Consider the following 24,582-nt stretch of genomic DNA (forward strand, 5'->3'; position numbering starts at 1 on the left):
CCTCAGCCGTGTTCAGTGAGACCGTGCTGCTGCATTTCCAGAGCACTTCATTCCCTTTTCATCTGCTACCCCAAATCAAGTCCCTATAAGAGCCTGGACCCAGAAGCCTTCACCCTTACAAGGCACAAGAAATACCCATAAAGAATCATRGTTTGGGTTGGAAGGAACCTTAAAGATCATCCGGTTCCAACCCCCCTGCGATGGGCAGGGCCACCCCTCACTAGATCAGTTTGCTCAAAGCCCTGTCCAACCTGGTTTTAATTCTCAAATATCATCAAAATTGTCATTTTGATCACCATTTTGGACTTCCAAATCTGTATTTGAGGGAAGGTTTTTCCTGAAAGGGAAGACGTGCGTGAATTTTTTTTTTTTTCTGTCAGATTTGTTGCATAGTGGAGTCCTCCCCCGTTCAGGTGACAACAGCACCCCCCTTTCAATTCCCCAGGGTCAGGAGGGTGTAGCTTCAGCTCTGGCAGCCTGTAAGATCCTTAAAGAGATGTCCCGCCTGGAAACAGAGAGCAAAGCAGCCTGTGTAATGAAAGAGGCCAACTATGAGCAGCTCGCTGTGGGTAAGTAATGGCACTTTTTGAATGGCATTGAAAATTTAAGAACGAACTGCCATTGGAAGGCAAGCAAGTGAAAAAAAAAATACTGTTTCAGTTGTAAAAGGTCAGCCACCATGAATAATTTAACAGTTTTGCAGCAMAGGCAGTCCCAAACATTCAGATACACTGGAAAGATTTAAAACCCACTCATTYTGGAAAAATCTGTGTTCCAAGACCGGCCCCCTGGGATGCATGGATACTCTCCYGCTGCTTGTTGGTATTTTAATTGTCTGATCTCAGTACAAGGTGTGTTACAGTGATTGGAAGATAGAATAACCAAAACACTTCCAGGCTCGCAGCAGCCTGCTTTTCCTGCAATATCAAGCTTGCTCTGTAAGGGCCACTAGAGCAACAAGTTTTAAGTGTCGTCATTGCTGCTAAAAATAATTTGAGATTACCTCACCCAGAAGAGGGCCAAGCGCACTGCAAACTGCAGCGAGGCTCKGGCTGGTTTTGCAGCAGACAAGCCACCCCTCCCTCCAGCAGTCAGATCCAGCATCCGCAGTGCTGGAATGCTGAACCCCCTCCCCTTTGCTTGGTTCAGAAATAGATGTCTGCACACAAACTTCTCTGCTGATGTGACTTCAGTCCAATCCACACCTTCACTGCTGTGAGGAGAGTGCTTTAAAACATCCCCACATGGCAACAAACACAGGGACTCTTCTCTCTTTAGAGGGAGTTCATCAGGCAGCTGAAAGCGCATGCAGGCATTGTGACATTATCTATACATGGATCACGTTTTCCCTTTTTCTCACAGGACCATTATTATTTAYAAAAATTGAAAATCAGGTTCTCAAATAATCACAGGGCTCAAGTAATTTAGTAATGGAATTATGGGTCCTAAGCCAATACACAGAAGTCTGCCCCTTGACTTTGATAAGTTTTAGATCAGATCCTCAGCTTTAATTTCYGGCCCAGATAACACTGTCAATATTACGTGAAGCAAACTTTCTTTAAGAATGATRAATACCACATCAACTAGAAAAGATGTCTGTATATCATCTTATTTTAAGTGCACTTGATCCTTTCTCCAGGCCTCACAGACTAACAAGGTGCAGGCTGGCTTAAGAAAGGTACTGAAATAATGAAGTGAATCAGTAGAATGAAACATTCACTAGAAGTCAGATCTYGTCTAATGAGAAGATCTGGATTTTTTTCGTATTGTTTAAATTTATCCTTGTTTCTAAGCTCTAGGACCAGTTTCTCTGGAAACAACTATGCCAAAACACTCCATCAAGTCTAATATTATTTCATGTCAAGTAGCTCTCTCTTAAAATGAAGGATTTGTTTTCTACAAGACAAAGCTGAGCTGCTTGTCTTATTTAGTCTGCTCAGGAGAGTGAGGACAGCATGACAACTCAGCTTTCAAAGTGTAAGATCACCCAAGAGATACATTTTTTGTCTGTTTCCTTCACGTGGCAGAACTGTTTAGTGAATGCTACCACAACAGTGAGGAGAGAGCGTTTGCTCTGTTGGTGAGGAAAAATCAGTACTGGAGCAAAACCACGTGCCTTCAGCTGGCCACAGAAGCAGATGCAAAGTCTTTCTTTGCACATGACGGTGTCCAGGTAAGTTTTACATGCCCCCAGGGCCGTAAGTTGGACACAGGAGAGGATAGCTCTGAGCAGAAGCTGAGCAGGGACTGAATAACCCCATGAAATGTATTCCCCTAAGGGCCATTCTTCAGAAAAGGGACTCTTCTCTCTCCCTAGCAACAAAGAGGACATCAGACCATGTCCTTGCCAAAGCAGCACARTTTTCCCTTTCCCCATCCTCTCATCCAGCTGGCACACAGACCAGCGTGCTGAGGAGAAGGTTTAGCCTTTAATCCATCGTGTGCTTTTTGCTTTTTGTTCCTTCCTTGCTCACGGAGGAGCATCAGAAAAGCACTATAAATCTGCCAGGGGCATAATGAAGCTGCTCCAAGATGTGAGGTAACTTCTTATTCAGATTCAAGAGAGAGCTCGCTGATAAAAGTTAAATTAAATTACTGTTCAGCTTTGCTCTCACAAACCTGAGTTCTCTCTGCATACACAAAGCTAAATTAAGAGTGATGCTGCTTTTAGCTCCCAGGGTCTGACTTGGRCTTCCTTTGTGCTACAGATGTTGCTTAATTCCATTTGACTTGCTGTTCTTTCCCCTGGTCTCTGAATAACTCTTTTCATACTCAACATCTGCAGAAGRACACACAGAGAACCTGTTTGCTCTGAAGGTGGGAGGTTCCCAGAGCATTCACTGTCTTAGGAGTCACCAAACACAGGTGCACTTCATCTGCAGATGTGTTTTTGTGATATTACAGCCATCTCTTCTTTTCTCAACTTTCAGGCCTTCCTGACAAAAATATGGTGGGGAGACATGTCGACAAGCACACARATCCTCAAGTTAATCTGTGGATACTGGTGTCCTTTCCTAATCTACACAAATTTAATATCATTCAGGTATAAACATAACCCTTTGGGTGCAAGAGATAAATAAGTAAGCGATGAAAAATAAGCCATAAAAAACATTCAGACACAAAATTTCTCCCGGAAGTGATTAAAACAGTAACATTACCTAATATCACCTAACCAAATCAGTTTTCCATTGGGCTGAGTGATTTGTGTGTCTTGTGCTAGTGCCTGTTCTCATCCAGGGTCAATGCCCCAGTTTCACAGGAATCATTCTGTTTTGCACAGTGCACAGAAAATCCTGCCTGAATTCTGTCAGCTCCAGATTCTACACAGCAATGTGTAGAATATCTCCAGCTGTACACCACTTGTTTCTAGATTTGGAGATGCCCGGCTCAAACCTCAGRTTGACATTAAATTATCAGTCAATCAATATAAATTAAAATTTTCAAATTAAATGGCTTACAACCKTCGGTTTTCTTGAAAAACATCCCATACACAAAAACCCCAACAAAACAAAACACCCCACACCACAAAAACTAATCAACTAAATAAATTTTAAAAATCAGAAAAGAAAAAAAGAGCAGCCAAGCTGCTCAGATGGTCATAAAAATTCAGGATCTGAAACTTTCAGAAAACTTCCATAATATCCATAGAATGCATACAAACCATCAGAATTGGCAATATGAAATGACGTATACGTCATATGAAATACATGTTTCTTAACTCTTAAACAACATAGAAAGCAAGAGGAAAACTTGTTAGCCTGTTCTGACTTAAGATTTTCCTTCTGCTTGTATCACTAAAAAATGACCTTCTGGCTGCCAGATTCACAAATGCATTTAATGTGATATTTTGGCAAAGTTTTCATGGAAAGGTTTAAAATTATTATACATAATCAAAGTGATCCTTTCCAAATTTCCGATTTTTTGCCTCCTTTCCCTGGAAATGCAAGGATTGTCACGTTCTCTACTGCTTCTGGCATTCCCCTCTTAATTGCTACTAAGAGTACCTAGGAATGGAGCATTGGGCTATTAACTTCTAAGACTGACTRAGGGGTTCATTTTTGCTCAAATCATAAGTAATTTGAGGAAATAGAGCATCCTGCTCCATTTTTGTGAAGCATGCCAACTATCACTTCTCTGAACCTTTTGGGTGATTTCAGCCTCCTCTTTAAAATAAACAGAACTTGTAGAGACAAAACCCAACAATTATTATTTGATGGCTCCCCAGCAGAGCAGGTCCAAGATAAGCACATGCTGGCAGTTCTGTATCAATGSCAATTTAGTAGTGAAAAATGGCTAAGCATCTTTCAACTAATGAGTTTATTTCCTTACAGTGAGGAAAGCCAATTAAAGAATGAGCCAGAGCCATTTAGAGAGATGGACAGTTTGGATTCAGAGAGGACTCTGTTTATCTCCAAGGAAGGAGATAGGTAAGTTTAAAACCATTGGCTAATGCACCTTTTAGGACAACAGTCAAAGGACACTTCTTGTGGATTAGTGACCTGTTAATGATCTAAGGAGCAGCTGAAGGACTGAAAAAGTCATTACTCCTCAGGAAGTGTTGTGCCCTCTGATTACTGCTCTTGTTGCTCTCTGAAAGGAGTATAGGAAATAAACAGTGATATAGCATTGCTTTAAGGAGACACCACTTTACTTCTTCTGAGCAGGTAATTTCTACAGAACCAGGGATGTATGTGGGAATCAAACAGCATTTCCTGACATTCCCATCAGCTCATGATGACCAACACACATTGGATTTTAGGAAGTTATCACATCACTGAGCTGAGCAGAAAAAAGGTTTTCAACAAAACCTTACATCACTGCATTATTTCCTATTAAGGTGTACTTGCACCCATCAGTACCAGGGAATTCTATATTAAGTCACTTTCTCATGCTTTTAATTTCTGTTTTGAAAGATAAGCCCTGAGGAACCTTATGAGTTAGAGGAAGCATCACACAAATGGGAAACTGAGCACAAAGGTTTTGTCAGCTGCTCATGGTCAGTCATAGGTCTGTGATTCAGAACAGAATCCCCCTATACCTCTACCACACCAAAACCCAGGATACCACAAGGACTTAGATCAGGATAAGTAGGCTTTTGATGGGCACAAAGCCTTCCTAATGGCTAAATAGTACTAAATAGCCACTTAGCTTTTACATGATTTAAAAAGAACTTCAGAAATRTGGTGTAGAGGAAGCATCAGCTGCAGTATGAAGTCCTGGACCAAGTCAGAATTATTAGGTTCTGTTTTTACCTCTGGCATTTAACTGCCGGTATATTTGAGAAAATCATTAGTTCTTCTCTCTACCTCCATAACCAATAAAAGAGGTGTAAAAGCATCTGCCTCCTGGGACCTATTCATAAGCAGCATCATAAAGCACTTCCATATCCGGAGTGCAGCATGGTTTGGTCATTACATTGCACGTTCCAATTGCTATTATCCCAGCAATTTATTTTAACAAAGAGGCTCTCTCCCTCCCAGATCTATCCCAGCATSTTACAGTAAAGCTGCAATTATCTGTTTATATTAGCCTGTTACCATGGGAATGTACCTTACGATGTCATAAATTGAGAGGCAGTACAGGATCAGGCATATAGAAAAGATTGGCTTGGAAGAGAATTTTTCCTTGTAACAAATGTATTTAATAATTAGCAAGATTGTCAGAGGAAATTAAAAAGCAATGAAGAGCCACTGTTTATTTTCTGAGAGGTGGAATTGAAAACATACCCTAGTGTGCACATCTTTTGCTGGAGATCACACTTCTCAGAGTCAAAATCACAAAATTAAAGATCCAATAACACCCGGAGCTTACACAGAAGAGCGTTTTATGTGGAAACAAATCCTCACACAAAGATCAAATTGCTATCAAACTTGCATTTTCTGCACAGGATTATTTCCATTGCCAATAGATACCACTTCATGTTCCAAAACAGAGCAAAACAGCTGTAGATGTACAGGTCAAATTTCCCTTCAGCTACCAAAGTACTTRCACAACACTCAAAGACTGCCTTCGTACATAATTTATGAGGACAACTCTTTTTGCTAAAAGGCTCCTATATTGCCTTTTTTGCACCTTGCTCTAATTTAATCATAAAGGGCAAGATGCCAGTTCTGCAAAGGACTGAGGTATTCTTTAGCAGGTCCGTCAGATTCCCTCCAGGATAGTCAAGAAACACAGGCTTAGTGTGATCCAGCACTTAGAGACTGGGACAGAGGTTTAAAGTCACAGCAACAAGAACTTCTGCAGGCAAACACTGCAAGAAAATTTTAGAGACAAAATCATTAAGATCTGACTCACAAAATTCATTGGCCATTTTCCTTTCTTTCCTAYTATTTAGGTCTATAAAGAGCAATTACCCTTCCCCCTCTCTTTGTGCATTGCACTCCATGCAGGAACACAATGAAGTTGCAAATAACATTAATACAACAGAACTGAAAAAACAAAAATTTACACATAATTGCACATAATTCTGATGTGACTTTGTTTTTCAAAACCTTCCTTTGGCTTTGAAATATTTCTGCTATGGTAATGTGATTGCTCTGAGTTCTRCAGCCTTTCCCCTTGGCCAGCCCCAGCATCTGCCTGTTACTATCTCACAAGAAGCTTTATATAGAATAATACTGAGCCTATTCCCATGAACTAATTTTAGGAGATTGTCACCAAGCCTATATTCTTTTTGGTTTGCAGAGGAAATGACACATTGGAAAAACAGAACCCTTCTGCAWACACAGCATGGGCTTCATTCGTGTTTACCCGGTGGAGAAAATTCTGGAGTGCCCCCGTAACTGTGTTTATGGGGAACGTTATAATGTACTTTGCTTTCCTCTTTCTATTTACTTATGTCCTTTTACTGGACTTTAAACCACCTCCACCTCAGGGTCCATCTGTTAAAGAAATTGTGCTCTACTTCTGGGTGTTTACCCTTGTCTTGGAAGAGATCCGACAGGTGAGTAACCTGCATCAGCTTAGTRACAACACAGCAAAACTTGCAGCAATATTTTCAATAGATTTATCATCTGTACAACTATACAAGCCTGAAGATTTCAAGTGTCAGGGGCACAGGAACACAGCAGAAATCTCTACATCCTTTTAGGAGATTCTTCCCCACTAGGGACAATTTAAAAAAACACAAGTAAATGAATTCTGATTATTTGTGGATTTTCCTAAAATACTTTTCAACTCAAAATATTAGCAGATCTCTGTTGGGTTTGTTTTTCTTAAAAAAAAAAGTCAACCAAACAAAACCACCAATCCCCAAACCCCYTCTCCATTAGACTCCCATTACTGTTTTTGGAATGTCCTCAGTTTAAAAACTGAAATAATAACAGTGGTGCAAGTATGTTGCCAACTGTAGGTGCACAAAGCTCCTCTCTTTAGACACAAAAAAAAAGGAGTTGCAATCATTTACTCTGGAAGAACCAATAGGTGTTCATTATTTGAGTAAAAGAGAGAGGGAAGTTTGTTACAATTTATTTGAAATTAYGCAGCAAGGCCATAATAACCAGAGGAGGACATGGAAAATACCTGGATCAAAGAACATTTCATTATAATCTGTAAAACATGAAGACTGACAGGCAAATACTACAAAAATAAAGAGGGTTTTTTTTTCCTTTTTATTCAACTTTTGCATTTTAAGACAGCAAACTAAGCTTAKGTTTTCAAGCTTTTCTATTTTCATTATTGCACTAGGAATTTGGTTTTGCTCTTTGCAATGAAAATGGAAGTAGGTATTATGCTAAAAGCCAGAAGGAAATGGCAAAAGTGGAAAGAGATCAACACCACTGATTATTTCTCTTTTTCAGAGTTTCTATACAGATGAAGACACAAATCTAATGAAAAAATTTAAACTGTAYGTGGAGGATAACTGGAATAAATGTGATATGGTGGCCATCTTTCTCTTCATAATTGGGGTAACCTGCAGGTATGTATTTGTTCCATGTGAGGTGGTCAGCATCAGCAGCAAGGGCTATTTACATCAGCTGACAGCTGAGTCTCACATGCATGAGAGGACAGGCTGTAACATTCATTTTTACAAGCTTTGAGTCATGTTTCTGCAATAGAAGCCTGTAAGATTCTGTGGAAATCATGGAAGTTGCTCCAGAGACCACAAAAAGACATAYTGATATATCCAAATCCATGTACTGAAAAGCTCTGCTTTTTTTGTTTGTTTTCAGAAAATCCTTTTACTCAAGGCAGCTTTTGTTTTGTTTTGTTTGCTAATAAAAACCAAGAGAGAGAAAACAGTGTTCCTCCATCTTTTAGCTATTCTCATCACTGTGCAGACAGTAGCAGTACTTGCTGAGAACTGATACTTCATTCCTTGTGTCCTGCAGGATGCTGAACTCAACTTTTCAAGCTGGCCGTACAATACTTGCYATTGATTTTATGGTGTTTACACTCAGACTTATACATATTTTTGCAATTCACAAACAACTTGGACCAAAGATCATAATTGTGGAAAGGATGGTAAGTGTGCATCTCTCTAAGATACTTGTGCCTTCTAAGAAGACTAGGAAATCTTATCTTTAGAAAGGAATTAACTTTATAACCTGCATTTTTTTTTTTTTTGCATTCTTGAAGCTTTGCATATTCCATTTTGCATATTCCTGTGTTTTATTATAAAATGCAATGTTTGAAACGGATCCTTTCAAAGAGCTCTATAGTGCAATAAGTGGGTCCCAATTTACTAATCCTTGTACCTCATCTAATAATTTATCCTCAGATTTGGCAAAGGAAGAGCAGTCTTTGCCTTACTGCTGTTCCTCCTACTTCCTAAGCTGTGTGCATCCAAAGACCTGAGGCAGAGGACAGGCCACGTACAGAAGGGCAAGGCTTCCAATGAATGACTTGGGGAAACAAATTATGGTTTTTGCAACAACTGTGRGGAAAAAAATCTGTGAAAAAGGATAGTTACAAGTTCTGTACAGAAGTTATTCTTACTTGTACTTTTTAGCTCCAAGTTACAATGAAAACTATCAATACTCTGCAAGCAGATGTTGGAAGATGTTGATAAAACACTTTTGTTTATTATCGCTCTCCTGCAGGAAATGAGACACTGGGATTACAGTTGCTGTGCTTGGGTATGCATTGGTATATCAAAATRGCTTTTTATTTAGGCATGTTAATCCTCTAGGGTCAATTAGCTCACGCTAACTGATTAATAGAGTTCATCTAATTGTAAGTACTACTACAGAATCTACAAATATTTGATTTGTGACTCACAGCAGAACTCAGTAAAAGCTCTACAGTCCAAACAAGCCTATACATTGAATAAACATAACTACCAAGCTATTTGGATTTGTCTACAAATGCAATAACTGGAACTCTAACATGACATTTGGTTGGAATAGCAGAAGAGTAAATGGCAAATAAATATTTGTTCTTGTTCATTATCTAGCTTACRGCATTAGCAGACTTCTACTGTAGGAGAACAAGTCAGATGTGCAGCTCCTAACCCTTCCTTTGCTGCAGGCCAAGCTAAACCAGGGCCTTGAACAAGCACTGTCTGCCCACTCTGCAGGCACCTGAAGTCCTGCAAGATAACACGAGGAATGGGAAGATGAAAAGAAGGGAATAAACACCAGCCTAGACAAAATCCCTAACGTGGGAGCTTTCATCTTCCCCCCACCCAAGMCAACATCATGCCTTGGCTTTGGTGGCTCAGGGTTGAACCTTGCATCAAATGAAGGAATTGTGAATGAATGAAACSTGCTTGAAAGGTTTAGCAGGGCTCAAACAACACCATCTCCCTTACTTAAACAGAGAAACAATCCCAGATGGTCTCTTACTGTCTTTCTCCTTTATAACCTTGCTACAGAATTGCTGAAACAGSTCTGGTAACTGCTAAAATGCCAGAACAATGTCAGAACCATGCTCTTTTCCAGAACAATACTCATTTCCAGAGAGATCGTAGATTGGAAAAAAGTATTTCCAGACTTGTCAGTGCTCTCCCATCATTATGATACCATTACAGCCCTGCAGCATTCCTAAATTTTAGATCATCCAGAAAAACAAAACAGATGGATCAAAGTCAGACATCAACTCTGCCTTGCCTGGCTTAGAGATGATGTTGCTTTTCAGAACTCCAAGTAACATCCTGAAGGTCTGAAATGCCTATGCTTTTGGGTAACTGTACAATCCAATAACCTAATTGAAATGAATCTACAGTCCCTAATGAACTCTGTCAGATTAGATGGGGAGAGGATGAAGTGTTCCTCTTCCACCAGGGAAAAATTATTGCACTTGAAATGCATATTAGATTTACTTTTTTTTTTTAAGTAAGTGTTTTAGGATTCAATTACTTCTGCTTCTGTAGAGAAACACAATGTTTAAAAGCAGGAAGCCCCGAAAACAATCCTTCAGTTGCATCACTTAGCTTGAAAACTGAAGACAGAAGCAACCTGATCCTTGCAGCCTTCAGTGCCTGCTGTATCAGTGGGTCAGTATTCATCAATGAGCACTGACTGCCAGCAGGATTCTCTGCTGCAGCASAACTCTTGTAATTCACAGTAAAGCAGTCCATGGTACTGAGATATCACACAGAAAATATGCACTAAAAAGGTACAATGACAATCACTTAGGAGATAAAATGTGTTTCATTTTTAAATGTTTGATGATTGGGAAGCAAGATTTTAATTTAAAMTGTGCCTTTATCTAAATGAGCTATCAAAGAAGAATGCTTACTACAGGCCAAGGACAATATGGTACCAGCAAGGTCAGGCTAGGAATTCTGTGCATGGAACTATATCCTATCCCACCTCCTTTAACCTAAACAAGCTTGTAAAGAAATAGAATTATTTGAGCCATATTCATACAGAAAGACTACTGTTCCTTGACTATGCTCTCACAGTCACTGCTCCTCCCTTTCTCCCCTCCCCCTCTCTTTTGCAGATGAAGGATGTTTTCTTCTTCCTATTTTTCTTGAGCGTGTGGCTCATTGCCTATGGTGTGACAACTCAAGCTCTGCTTCATCCCGATGACAGCCGAGTGGAATGGATATTCAGAAGGGTTCTTTATCGTCCCTACCTTCAGATATTTGGCCAGATTCCACTGGATGAAATAGACAGTGAGGAAATTTCTTTCCCYCAACTTGGCCGGTTTTGAATGCACACTTGTAATGAGAGCATGGAATTCCTTCCAAGTATTGTCCTTTTAAAATGCTGTTTTTTAAATCTTTATCCTAATGGGCCAAAGCTTACACACTGCTATCACACCAGTAGTGTATTTGCAAAGAGATAATGGATGCTGTGGAGTTACATTAGGGCATAAGGGCTGGCCCTATTTAGACAAGCTCTCAGAAATATTCACACAAGGATTTGCAGTCTAAAAGGCTGGCACACCTTCCTACACTTTGATCCATTTCCGTTCAGTGTAACCCAGACCCAGATAACCCTGTGTAAACTCAAATAATAAATAACAGCACCTCCACACATTTTGGCRGTAGCTTAATGAGACAGTGTGAAAGCACTACTGCTCTGCCCATAAGCAAACACTTATGTTTTAGAATAAACATTCATCTAGAGCTTTTRTTTACTCTGGAGATAAAGCTGCCCAAATCAAATAAAGGCAGTAATTGCTTATGTGCAGCATTGCAAACAAAACAACATAAAAATAATCACAGAAGACACAGAAATAACTAGACATAAAAGTTCAAAGGCAACATTTCTCATAGGTAAGCAGGTAAAATACAGACTAGGTCATAGCCCAAAGAAGTCTGAAGTAGTACCACAGCATTTAGCCGTAAAAAATTGTGCTCAATGTCATTGGCAATAATGAAGCAGGATTCAAACTTGGAGTAACACAAATGGAATAAAAAAAAAAMCCCAAAAACTGCTATAGACAGAAGCAAACCAGTAAGCATTCTTTAATGTTTACTCTGCTTAATAAGAAAAAACATGTCTTAGAAAAGCCAAAAAAGCCTGAATGACATGAGAGAGAGGTGTGATTCATGTTGATTTAAAATGCCTRTGGTGTAAGCATGCACAACACAATCAGTCACCCTTATTTCCATTAAAGTAATTGGAAAAAAGCACATATTTCTGGAATAGGACTCAACTCATTTGCCAAAAGGTCAGATGTAGCATTCCCTAGAAAGGTGTGTTTGTCTCCACACTGTGAAACTCCAGTGGGTGTCCTCACTTGGATAAATAACTGGTTAAAAGAAACAGAAAAAAAAAGAACCAATTACATGGGCAATTTCCAGAAGGGATTCATTTGTCCTAGAGCCCTCTGGGGCTTATTCTGTTTAACATCTTTATGAAGTGTACGGAAAGGGAGGGGGGTAATGAGGAGGACAAAATTTGCTGACAGAACCATATCATCGGTAGCAAAGACAGAAACTGACACCTAAGAGAGGCAGAGGAGCCTCATGAGTGCTGAATCATCAAATGAATTGAGTGTAGATGAGTATAAGGGATAACCCTTGGTGAAAGCAATCCCAGTGTGGTGAGCTCTGATATAATCACGTGTGCTAATGAATGTAACCAGGGGATTATCTGTGGCACTGGGGAAAASGATTATTAGGRAAARAAAWGAAGGAAAAAAAGAAAGTAGMTRTCATTATGCTTCCCKAAACTTGTGGGTTTAATTCATAGCTGGAGCCAGAATACAGCACTAGACCTCTAGTCTGATGCAGTAGAGCCAGATGTTCTTCCTAACCTCGAATGCAAGCTCAGATACACAAAGCACTTTGAATTTAGAATGAGGAACCCCATTCCCAGCTTTTCTCCTCTAACCCACATGCCCGCATGAGGACACAAGAATGWGGGGGAACACAAACCCAGAGGTGGTTTGACTGTGAGAACTCAAAATTAGTCTAAAAAGGATACAGTTCTCTCCATACAATCCCTTTTTGATGAACTTCAGTAAAAAACCAACTGTAACAACCATCTTGCCAGTAAACGTGAAGCCAAATTGTGGAGGGCTGCAGTATCCTAGGGCTGCAGATGCCCTGCCTGACAGTGCAATGTCCTTTCATGTAACAACACGATTGCATTTTCACAAAAATAAAGAAAGAAACATGGCATTAGGATCTGCCGTAACTATTCTTTTCTTTCTCCATCTTCCTTCGCAGCATCACGGACATACCCCAGGAACTGCACATTTAATCCCCTGCAGGTTCTGCAGGAGAACACACCCTCCTGCCCTAACAGCTATGCCAACTGGCTCATCATACTCCTGCTGGTCATCTTCCTACTCGTCACAAACGTCCTCCTCATGAACCTCCTCATTGCTATGTTCAGGTAAGAGTGATTTCACTAAGGAAATGGATAGAGGCTGCAAAGTTTTATCTGGATGCCAACATTCACTGCCTCACTGCTGGCTATTCATTCTGGAATATGCTTGTAATTGTCCTAATCAATATTACTTGGAGATTGATAGGCAGAACTCCGTGATCGTATAGCTCTTAAGCTCTCATCATCCTTAATCTAGTCACATTGGAGAGAAGGAGAAAAAAAGCCTCTTTTACTGCTAAAATTTCAATTAAATATGCAGAGAAGTGTCTGGGTCCCTGGCTGTGCTGCATCACAAATCTGCAGGTGCACAGCAGCCATAAACTTGGCAGACTTTGTGTATGATCTGCACATCAGGGAAATGCTTGTTGACAACACAGCTAATAATGATTCATTTGCTTGAAGAACTGATGTAGCATGCTTGCTGATCTTCTCTGAGCAAAGTAGAATTACCTTTCTGTAAAAAAAAAAACMMAMMCMAAACAAAACAAAACAAATGTATCTTTTAAAATTTGAAGACTGCAACTGTAATTATTGTAATATCTAAGAATTTGCACAACCTTAGATTAATTTAACACTGCTTGCTGAGCTTGCTGCTCCCTTTTAAAAATAAATACAGGACTAAATGTTGTAATATTCATCTTTAGCTTGCTSTGGTGAAGAGAGTTACATAATTTTATTCCCTCCCCATTACAGTTACACTTTTCAAGTTGTCCAGGGCAATACAGACATCTTCTGGAAAGTGCAGCGCTACAACTTGATTGTGGAATATCACAGCCGGCCTGCCTTAGCACCACCATTTATCATTATCAACCACATAACTCTGGTTCTCAGAAGACTCTTCAACAAAATGGAGCACAAGAAAAAACACCTGGGTGAGTTGTTAACAAATGTGATGTAGCAACTGCAGAGCCTGACTCTCTCCTAGGACACGGTGAATTCACAAAACAGAAGAGCAAGCGGCATTTCCTTAAGCCAAGAGTCACAATTTATTTTTAACGAAGAGTGCCAGGAGGGTACAAATGAAAAATTAAAGTTTATATTGTATRCCATAAATGGTTTCTCACAGTGCATTTCTTGACGCATCATAGTTACTGCAACAAAGGTGGCAATATAAAATGGGTTAAAGGGATTTGATTTCTGAAGATTTAACAACTGATARGTTTAACAAAGTTATTTCATTTGCTCCCAAATTTTAGCAATTATTAACCCTAAAACAACCTTCTTTTAGCAYATCAGTGTTTCACTAGTAGTATCAGAAAAAGGGGGTAAAATATMATTCTCATTTTTCCTACAGAAAGAGATCTTCCAGTGGGCCTAGATCAAAAAATCATAACATGGGAGTCGGTGCAAAAAGAACATTATCTCATAAACCTTGAGCAAGAAAAGAAAGAAAGCAATGAAGAAAGGCTGAAGGCCACATCTAATAAGTATGTTATTCTGACCCACAGTAAGAGTAACTTGCAAGTCTTAAGCTTTCAATGAATTCAGCATTGCAGTGCCTGTAAATCTTATATAAAGGATCCATATGGAATGCAGTTAGGAAATACATAGTCCATGAAAAAATATGAGAGGCCAGCATCACTACAGTGTTAGGAGTTTTTGTGTTTTGTACATACTTCTTGACATACGTACAATAATAGACCTGCAAGTTCTAGCCAAATCTATGGCCGAGCTCAATGAAAATCTTATTCATGAAGTAAACAGTGGAAAACCAGTTTGTTTGCTATACTACAGCACATATAATTTGATTTCCTGTAGGAGTACAACACCRTCTATTGAATGGAAGTTTAAGATACCCTGAACTAGCCACAGATGCAGAAGAACAAATACTTATGACTTTATGGCATGGGACTGAGTCTCCATTTGTGTACTTCTCATCTCCCTACTAGGAATGTCACTTAAATTGATTTAGTCTGCTAAAGAATAAATCCTAAATTATTATTCAGAGGTTTAAGCCTTTAAGTGAGACACAAAGTAGTTACATGCAGGGAGAACTGAAACATCTAAGACAGTAAAGCACTGGTTAAAGAAGCTTTTAACACCYGTTCCAGCTGTTTCCTCTTACAATAAAACAGTTTTCAAATAGGAGCACAATGGGTGTGAARGTTWCTTCACKAGGAGTTGAATGGTGGCCTTGATCTGTCCTTTGTGAGTCAAAGGACTCACTCTCAACAGGTGCATGAGAGTGTTCCAGAGATGCTGCTCTGTCMAAAAAATACTTCTGGGAACACCTCCAAAGGACAAAACTTTTAGGGGGCTGTGGGATGTCTGAGCAGCAAAGAACTGCAGTGAGAAGCCACGGCTGTAGTAAAGTTATATAGGATTTTGTGTTTTACAATTTCTTCTGAGGCCTCTCCTYTTTGCTCAAGGTGTTCGCTTTGTTTCCACAGGGTGGATAATTTGTCCAAGTATTTTAGTGGATTGAAAGAACAAGAAAAACGGTTCAAAGCTCTGGAAGCCCAGGTAAGTAATATTTTCTAGGCACTTATATCAGCTTTAGGATTTCACCGCATTTCTCTCATTTAATGGTGGTTTAACAGACCCTACATAGGGATAAAAGGAAAGAAAAAGGGATTTGTATTACGCTTTCACTTTCCTTATTGCTGTCTGGTGATATACATATGTAAAGAAACATTTCTGAACTCCTGTAGAAAGGAGAAAAGGGAATACAACATTTCTTGCTCTTTGCTAGTCTGCTTGAGAAGTGTTTACTTCCTCAGTTAAGGATGCTTCTGGAACGAAACGCCTCATCTCCCCCCCTTSCATTCTTGTCCTTCTCCTAATTTTTCTTTTTTTTAAACTGTCATGTTGGAAAATACTCAACKCTATCTGATCTGACCTACCCTTCTTGTACATCAGTTTTTCTAATTTTCTTAAGATGCCAGGTACCAACATCTCAAAGGGAAGTCTCTAGCATACAATTATGAAATCCAAATAATAGCAGGAAACTCTGTCTTGGGCTTTTGATGACAAACCCTTGAAATATAAACAAACAACAGTAGTTACACAGTCTGAAAATGCTTTACCACCTGCTACGTAGCAAACTCTTATTGTTTTCTTTATCTCTAGGACTCCCCAGTATAATTTTGGTCTTGCTGAATTTCTTTATCTTAATACTCCTGCTACAGTTTCCTGCCTCCTTCTTATCCATTTTATGGCTTCCTGAAAACAGTCAAGCTACACAGGTCCAACAGACACACACAAGGAATGCTTTAGTAAATTTGTGTCAGCTTGAGGTAATGCACAATATACTCACATAGGGCAGATGTTTAATCACTACCTATTTTGTAGATTTGCTACTGTACAGCTGTTATCTCCTCCGTGGCAGAGGTTTTTACCAAAACCAACCTCTTGTGCACTCAACCAGCTCCAAACTATATATGTAAGTATTGAAAACAATCATGGAAAAGGTAATTTATACAATTCAACAAGGTAGTTACAAAAATGCAAGGTGAAAAAAAAGAGATTGGCAATCTACATAAGAAGATAACTAGAGGAATATAAATAAGGAACAGAATATTCTTCAGAATGAAAAAATTACCTTTTGCAAAATACACTTAAAAGCTTTGGGGCAAGGACTGTAGAATAATCTCACCTAAGTGAAGCACGTCAACAAGTATCTATTTGCCACAGAGGAGTGGCTCTCACAGTGAGTCTGTGAGATAGTCCTACTGAAGTATTAACAAAATATTTAAAATGCATAACAAGAATCATTAAAAATCAATTTTGAGCAAGTCTCCTACTCTGTATTAATCAACAAAATCCATCAGCTTTCAGAGCTGCAGCTATTTCTGTCAGTTAAGCATCTTCCCCTATGTCTCAGGGCTCCACTGTTTGGAGTTTAAAACATTAGAGACAGGAACAAACCATTTCTCAGCCACTGCAGGACATCCAAGACAATAGATTCTGGAYATCTTTCTTAATGACCTATCTCAATATTTACCTATTGCTACCTAGTACACAAAATACCCTCCAAAACCCACAAACTGAGCATATATATACAAAATGGAAAAAAGAAATAGTTGGAAAACTCAACAAAGTCATGACAAGACAAAATCTCATGTCACTCAGATTTGAGCTAACCTCAACCTTTACTTAATTCTGTCAGAAGTTTACAAAGCATTTTTGAGTTGCTTCATTACCAGTATTCCAATAAGAAAGCCCATCCARTAGCAGGCTCCCCAAACATTTTAATACTGTAACTGCATAAAAATCAGACATTTAAATAGGTGAAAAATATAACTGTTTATCATTTACTGAGCAAATGCAAAGTAATACAATCTACAGCGTCTCTTTTTTCAGCATTTTCMAATTTTTAAAGCTATTACTACAATGTGCCTCTTGTCCTAAGGCTTTTAAATGAGCACATTAGTTTTACAATCCTATTAGGTGTGAAGAATGCCACCACAGAAGCACCTTTGCCAAAGAGAAGTGAAAGAGAAGACCGTGCAGATCCATTTGACACTGACATCGGATACATTGATAATTAAAATTTTATTCTCTTTCTTCACATTAAACCTTTTGTCCTACTGAATTGCGGTAGAAGTAAAATCCTAGTCTCATTAAAACCTAAGGGCAAGCTCTCTCTTCATGCTAAGTACCATCAGTGCTGAGGATTTCTTGGTCTTTCTCCTTCAATTTCTTGGGCTTTCTTTCCTGCTGCTCCTATAGCACTTGATGGTTTCTCAAACCCATTCCACAAACACCATTAAAAGCTTTCTCTTTCAGGGTGACTCTACCACCTTATTTTCTAAATATGATTTGTTCTCCAGATACCACACCCTCAATCCACCATCCTCACTGCCAAATTCCACAATTCTCTGTTCAAGGGAGTCTCCCTTTGGAAGGGTGATCATTTACGCACTTAAAAACCAAGCTCCTTCCTTGGCCAAGAAATCAAGCTTGTACTCCTGAGCTGCTTAGAAAGGAAATCAAGAAATAGTTTCCACAGGAAAGGGCCTGAATACAGAGCCACTACAATCCATACAGTTCCTGGAGTTCTTAAAACTCTCAAACAATTGCAGTCACCAGCTTCTCTTCCCACACCGCTCCTGTGAGGTATTCCTTTGCTGTTGTTATTATTATTKTTATTCTTTCTTAAGCTCCTCACTCAACCCCAAAGTGCAATCCCCTGCCTTTTGCTGTGCCCATGCCCCGTCACAGTTGCTGCCAGTTTGCCTCCATGTAGCATACCACAACCAATGCCTCCTCCACACCTAGGCATCTGATTTAATKTAACTTTTCTTTCTGAAAGGTCTGTGGGAGAAAAAWAATCACTTAAGAGACTTTAAAACAAGAATGTGTACCAAGAATTGTCTTGCAAACTAGGAATCTGGGCTGTTTGTGGATTTTTCCATTACTTAAAYTGGCTTGAACATTTTTAGCATGCAAAAGCTTGCTGGCTTTATTAGAATTTTGCAAGAAAAGATACASCACTAAAATACCAATACCATCCTCTGAGGGGAAATTTCTCTGGAATAATATAAACAGCATCAGAAGGGGGAAGTATTGGGCTGTGTCTTACACTGATAAGCTTCAACTGCATTTCCTCACACATATAATATTGTCTCTATGCAATGTGATTGTAGATTGCACAAAAGCTTTCTGTTACCATAGGTGGAAAAAAAAAATAAATCTCAGCTCTGACAAAAATGAGCCTTTTATTAATAGATACTAATCTTGTTATGAGGGCTTCATAAAGAAGGCATTTGTCCATTTTACTCAGTTGTATCCTAGGCCCGTGACTCCATTAGCTGTGATGGAATTGTGGTGGTCCTACCTGTTCCTCACCCTGGGCAAGCAGAAGTTATAAACCCAATAAGTTTGTATTGAGCTGCATTTTTTTTTTTGTTTAAAAATAACAGACATCTCACAACCAGCACACTCTGCTCTTCTCAGCAGCTTCCACTTTGAAATGGCTAYTATTTCCATTGCGAACCCAAATTCTCAGGTTCTTGGGTACAGTTATCCACTAGAACCCAAAACCTTTTCATTTGGACTTGCTATGTCCCACTCACATGTACTGGAACAACYAATGTGTTTTCCAATAAACCATTAGTTAACGTGCATGCAACTGCACACTTACAAGAAAACACATTCTGCTCTTAAAATTAAAAGGTGAATTTCAAAAGATGGAGCACAACTGCTCCTTTTACATTWTCTGCTTCTTCTGCCAAATGATGCATCTGTTCAAACACAAAGCCCTGGCCTACCAGTCAATTATGGTTAAGATGGACCCTCCAGAGGACGTCACACCCTCAAATACCCTTCCAAGTTTGAGCAAGSTAAATGTCAGAAATATTTAAGAATTAATCTTTCACTACACAGTTAYAAATACTACCCTTGGGACTGGTTAATTTAGAAGGCCAAAAAAAAAAAAAAGTCAGTTCAAACTGACCTGAACTAATTTGAGTTTCAAATAATTTAACCTTTCAAAGAATTTAATCTTTCAACCCTACTTATTAAATTTACTAAAATTGTGAAAAAGACTTACTGTATTTCACATTCCTTACAATGTGATTCATTGTATGACTCATCCTATGAGGGGATTATATACTGTAAAATGACTGAAAATGTTAGAAGTGTGAGGTTTATAATCTGTAAGACTTGAGGGAAAAGTTAACAAGATAGTAAACTTAGAGTAAGACCCTAAAAGATTTTCAAGAATTTTTAAATCAAACAAAGTATATGTTAAAACTCCTTCAGCTGCATTAGTCAACATCTTTCAGAGATGAAATCAAGTTACAACCAAAACTTTATTGCATCACATAGAACAAAAGAGTATCCAGTTGTGGTATAAATATCTCATTCCCACAAACACCCCAATCGACACACAGAATCAGTATGGAAGAAGCACCTCCTGCAAATGACATACAAAGGTGCAAGGATCATCACATAAAATGGGGCACTGTTGTGCTTTCACCCTCAATAGCAACAAAAGTGGGATGTTTTTAAACAAAAATTTTAAAGGGTTGTCCTCCCTGTGACAGGGCCAGGAGAAATCACATCTAGTGGAAGACTAGGCTTTATTTCCATTGTTTAAAAATCTCTACATAATGAGCTCATCACCTTTTCTCCAGGATTCCACAGGATTTGGGAACTGCTCCAAAAGTGGAAGTTACTAGGAAGGCCTGCAGCCTTTTATCTAACACTTCTGTCTCTTTGGATGCTTCAGCTTCTGAGCAAGACCCAGTGAGCAGCTGATGCAAACAAAGCACACCTTATTCTTTCTTGGCAGGATGCAACTATCCTATGCCCATGGATTTCTCATAAACAAAAAGTCTGGAGTTTATTTTAGTAGCTTAATTTCTAACAATATAAAATGTTCTTGGTGGCTATGACGCACATAGTTGGACAAAAAGCTATCACATGGTTTTCACACCACAAAAAAAAGGAGAAAAAAAAATGAACAAGACAAATCCTTGGATATCTCAAATATGCTTCATCCTTCAGGATTCTTCCTCCCCTTCATCATCCACTTTAGGTCGGAAATTTTTCCTGCTCTTCTTCTTACTGCAGTGGAATCCCACTGCTCCCAGTGATGGCTCCTCACCTGCACCACTAAGCCTAGCATTAAGTTTATCTTGTGTGTTCTGGTCCCCCTCCATCATGCACTCCTCCTCCTCTGCTGCCTTTCCACTGTCACTGTCCAAGTGCCCCAACTCAACCTTATCTTCTTCCCTCAAGTCATCGGTCTTCTTAAGAGATTTTCCTTTCAGATCTGTCTTCATCTGTTTCTTACCAACCTCCCCTGTTGATGTTTTCTTCTCTACTCCATCAGAACCTCTTTTAGCTGGTTTGGTGAAGACAATTCTCCCAGCTCCRCAGCTGGAAGGGTCCTGGTTGAAGGATGGGGTGTAGCTATCTTGGGAAGCGGAGCTTTGTTGTTCCCCTCTTTTCTTCAAACCACCTAGAAATTCCATGGCCACTGCCCTGTTAGTCTTGTCACTGGACTCTGAAACTCCCTCCAGGCTGTATTTGGTCCAGCGCTCTGGGTGTGCCACATAGTCAGGCACTGCAGGAGAGCTTTTGGCAGCCTGCACTGGTCTGGCTTGCTTTCCCATGTTTTCTGGGATCACGTTACCTGAAACTGTGGCTGGGGGCAATGGACGCTTAAACCTCCCATCAACAACATTATCTTCAGGCATYGAGGGCACAGACAACTTGGCTGCCTCTTCCAAGCAATAAAAAATGCTCTGGCTACGGAGAAAGAATGTAGAACTCATGCCCCTCAGATGGAATGGCTGCACAGGAGATCTGTGACCACTGTTTGAAGAGCTGGGGGTCTCWCCTGTTCTGAAATCCCCTTCATCTACAGATGGCTCCTCGGGAGATATTGTATCAACTTCTGCTTCCCCTGGCAACCCCAAATCATCAGAGTCAGAATCGCTGAGTGACACYGTGTCTGAGGGCAGAACTCCTTCGTAGTCTCTGGCACCATCAGCCACTATCCCCAAAAAGGGTTCACCTGCCTCCTGGTCTCCCATCTTCGAGCTGTCACTCCACTGAGGTTTTTGATGTAGACCCAGGAACAGCTGTAAATTCAGTTTTCCAAACGCCCAGCAAGTTTAGTGCCTAGAATATAAAGGAGCATAAAAACTTAACTGTGAAACGAGAGCCAAGTATGAGACCATCACTCTGTGTCATGCAAAATAATTATAACTTCAATATGACAGTTAGCTGGGCTTTTGKGATTCCCAAGCAATTTTGCTTCAAATGAAAACATTATTTAAGGAATCAATGCACGTTAAAATTAAAGATTTACATGAGACTGAATACAAGAATATGAAGTAATTSAAAATAGTGCTGCACACCAAACTTCATTACAGGTTACAGCAGGTCCAATTACTAAAAGATGAACATAAAGCTCTAGTGTAAATCTGAATTCCCCCCAAACTGTCTTATACATCTTTCAAGAGACAGCAATGACTCCTGATTATTATACCCTGTGTTTATTCATACTTTAAAAATCCACAAAAACACATCMAATTCCTCACACTTTGATTTGGCCACTACAATCCTTTATGGCATTAGCCCTGTACCTGCTGTCCCAACAGCCGTCACGTTCAGCCTGTTATAAAGGACACTATCACTGATCCAGGTCAGTGTCAGAAAACCCACAAAAACATCAGGACCTCAGTTTCAAGTCTGCTTTAATGTAGCATAAAGTACAAGCTCCACTCCTTCCTTTGGCTTTAAGCTCTCATGTCATTACTAGATTCCAGAAATCAGAAAATGAGCCAGCTGAAGAAATCAGTCCCACTGGATTAAGAAAACTAATGCCATGCTTGCACATGGAAACGAGGGGAGGCTGCAAACACGGGCCTGCAAGAGCTGGCCCTTAAGTGGGTAAATGACAGCGTGGTTTGAAGCCTGACTTCCAGGAGCAGATGGAATACTGGACACTGCCACCTCCTTGATGGGAACCTTGCTGAACTCAGATGGTCAATGACCACACGACCASTTACTGGGCAACTGGAAACAGAGCTTGCAAACACACATTTTGGTTCAACTCACGTGAATTATGGAAACAGTTATAATATATTGTTTGAAGAAGCTTGACTACCTAATTTTAGGCTCTTCTGAACCGATGCAGTAAACAGACATGGAAAGTCTGTTAGTCACTCACTTTCTCTTGAGACTGAGTCAGCTTCCCCTCCTGAGGGTCAGTTAAAGCCACCAAAGATCTCAGCACTTCCACCCTAGAAAACAAACATTTCCATCATGATACTGGAAATGTAGTTTTAAAAATAATTCCTTCCCCCTGAATCATCCAAAACTGCAGAACTGGGTTCTAAATGTGACACAAACTCATGGTGTATAAAAGTCAGCAGATATTATTGAATTTTTGGCAGAAGAACAACAGAGCCTAATAAGGCAGGCACCACTATATTTACCCAGTCTCTACATTCACACTGCCAACTTCATCCTGTAGAACGGAAGAGAGGTTTTAAAAAAATTCAAGCTATAATTTGCACGTGCAGAAAGCCAATACTAAATAAACAGTATCAAATTGAGCTAAAAAGAGATAAAAATAATAGTTATGCATTACCAATACTAAAGGCTGCTAAGTATTAAGACCATGGGTAGCACAGAGCTCCATTTTCAAAGAAAGGCTGTGTTCAGAGTTAGGGCCAGATTTTCACTTAGTATAAAAGAGAGAAACTTCTGAGGAATCCAACACACAGAGTGCTGTGTTCCACGTCAAGTCTGGCTGTCTTTGACAAAAAGGATCTGACAASTGCTTTTGAAAACACTGCCCTCCATGTAACCCCTAGTGGGAAATAATCTTCTCAAAATGATAGTCTTCTGCTTAGTTTTGGAACACAGGAAGAATAATGACTACAACTCAGAAGAGGCCTTGAACTGCATAATCAAACGGTTATTTTCAGATGGCAATAAAAGTGYTCATTACGGGCATCTCTTGTCTGAGGGCACTTACACCCTGAGTGAAAGAAAGGAGAAATTCTGCTCCTAAGGAGATGTTTTAGCCCTAAAAACGTCAGTAGCCAAACATGCTGGCCTTTACAGCACACCAGACGCACTCACAGGTTTGTTATGGTGACATGATCACAGCACGACTCGGAAAGAATGACGTCTGTCCGGAGGGGAAGGTCCCCAGTGGGCTCGTCCATCCTTGTGTTGATCGAACAGGTTCTGTGCGTCTTCCTGCTGCCTCCTGTGAGGAGGACGGAGACCTCAGTCACCCCAAACCACAGCCACGGGSCTGCTCTCATGGCACAGAGAGCACGGCAGCAAAGCCCACAGAGTCCCCGGGACAGCGCTCCCCCGCGCCGAGGAATTGGGAAGGGAACAGCGGCCTCCCCGCCGGGGGAAGGTCACGGTGCAGCCCCCGCTGTGCCGCCCGTCTGCCCCGGGCCCAGCACCCTCCCCAGGCCGGGATGCTGCTGGCTGCGAACCGCCCGCACCACACGCGCCCCTCGCTGGCCTCAGCACCCGCACAGCGCCGGTCGCCGGGGAAGGGAACGGAGGGGGAGGAAATGTTAGAGGAGMGTCCCGTACCCCGACACTCCCCGGCCCCGACACCTTGCACAGCAGCCGCACGCCTCACCCGCCTTCCCGCCTCCAGCACTCCGCCCACAGCCCGCGGCACGCCGGGACACCGAGTCCTTGGCAGCCTCCATGGGCCGGCCACAGGGGCGGCGGGACCACAACTCCCGGCGGGCAGAGCGGCGCGGAAGGGACGGGCACCTCCTGCCGCCCCTCGCCTCTCTCGGGCCTCCTGGGAGTTGTAGGCGGCCGCCTTCCCTCGGCGGGGGACATTTTGCGTGCCGGAGCGCGGGGCGAAGCGGGGCTGAGCGGCGGGACTACAGCTCCCAGGGTGCAC

General features: G+C 40.6%; 2 protein-coding genes across 5 annotated transcripts in view; one reads left to right on the plus strand and one right to left on the minus strand.

Moving 5' to 3' along the window:
• The window catches only part of TRPM5 (transient receptor potential cation channel subfamily M member 5), a 34,846-nt gene extending 16,531 nt beyond the window's left edge, over positions 1–18,315 (plus strand). Inside the window, exons 11-24 of the mRNA XM_057372150.1 lie at positions 446–569; positions 2,028–2,173; positions 2,931–3,043; positions 4,332–4,427; positions 6,688–6,946; positions 7,803–7,921; positions 8,334–8,466; positions 10,891–11,065; positions 13,073–13,241; positions 13,929–14,107; positions 14,530–14,662; positions 15,626–15,698; positions 16,527–16,617; positions 17,625–18,315. Coding sequence (XP_057228133.1) covers positions 446–569; positions 2,028–2,173; positions 2,931–3,043; positions 4,332–4,427; positions 6,688–6,946; positions 7,803–7,921; positions 8,334–8,466; positions 10,891–11,065; positions 13,073–13,241; positions 13,929–14,107; positions 14,530–14,662; positions 15,626–15,698; positions 16,527–16,617; positions 17,625–17,725 — 1,911 coding nt within the window. The 3' untranslated portion in view covers positions 17,726–18,315. The remainder of the gene's footprint in view (positions 1–445; positions 570–2,027; positions 2,174–2,930; positions 3,044–4,331; positions 4,428–6,687; positions 6,947–7,802; positions 7,922–8,333; positions 8,467–10,890; positions 11,066–13,072; positions 13,242–13,928; positions 14,108–14,529; positions 14,663–15,625; positions 15,699–16,526; positions 16,618–17,624) is intronic.
• TSSC4 (tumor suppressing subtransferable candidate 4) lies at positions 18,315–24,340 on the minus strand. 4 transcript variants are annotated; one of them, XM_057372148.1, is made up of 4 exons: positions 24,282–24,340; positions 23,784–23,913; positions 22,864–22,936; positions 18,315–21,809 (listed from the first exon to the last, which is right to left on the minus strand). In XM_057372148.1, the coding sequence occupies exon 4, from the start codon at positions 21,719–21,721 to the stop codon at positions 20,684–20,686; it is 1,038 nt and encodes a 345-aa protein (XP_057228131.1). In that variant the 5' UTR covers positions 21,722–21,809; positions 22,864–22,936; positions 23,784–23,913; positions 24,282–24,340; the 3' UTR covers positions 18,315–20,683. The 4 variants fall into 4 exon arrangements, with proteins under 4 accessions (XP_057228131.1, XP_057228130.1, XP_057228129.1 ...); XM_057372147.1 differs by having other exon boundaries at positions 24,258–24,336; XM_057372146.1 differs by lacking the exon at positions 22,864–22,936 and having other exon boundaries at positions 24,258–24,336.
• Positions 24,341–24,582: the final 242 nt, after the last annotated feature.

Source organism: Malurus melanocephalus, unplaced genomic scaffold, assembly GCF_030028575.1.
Source record: "Malurus melanocephalus ecotype Western Australia unplaced genomic scaffold, MMel_1.1 scaffold_165, whole genome shotgun sequence".
In the NCBI taxonomy this organism is placed as follows: Eukaryota; Metazoa; Chordata; class Aves; order Passeriformes; family Maluridae; genus Malurus; species Malurus melanocephalus.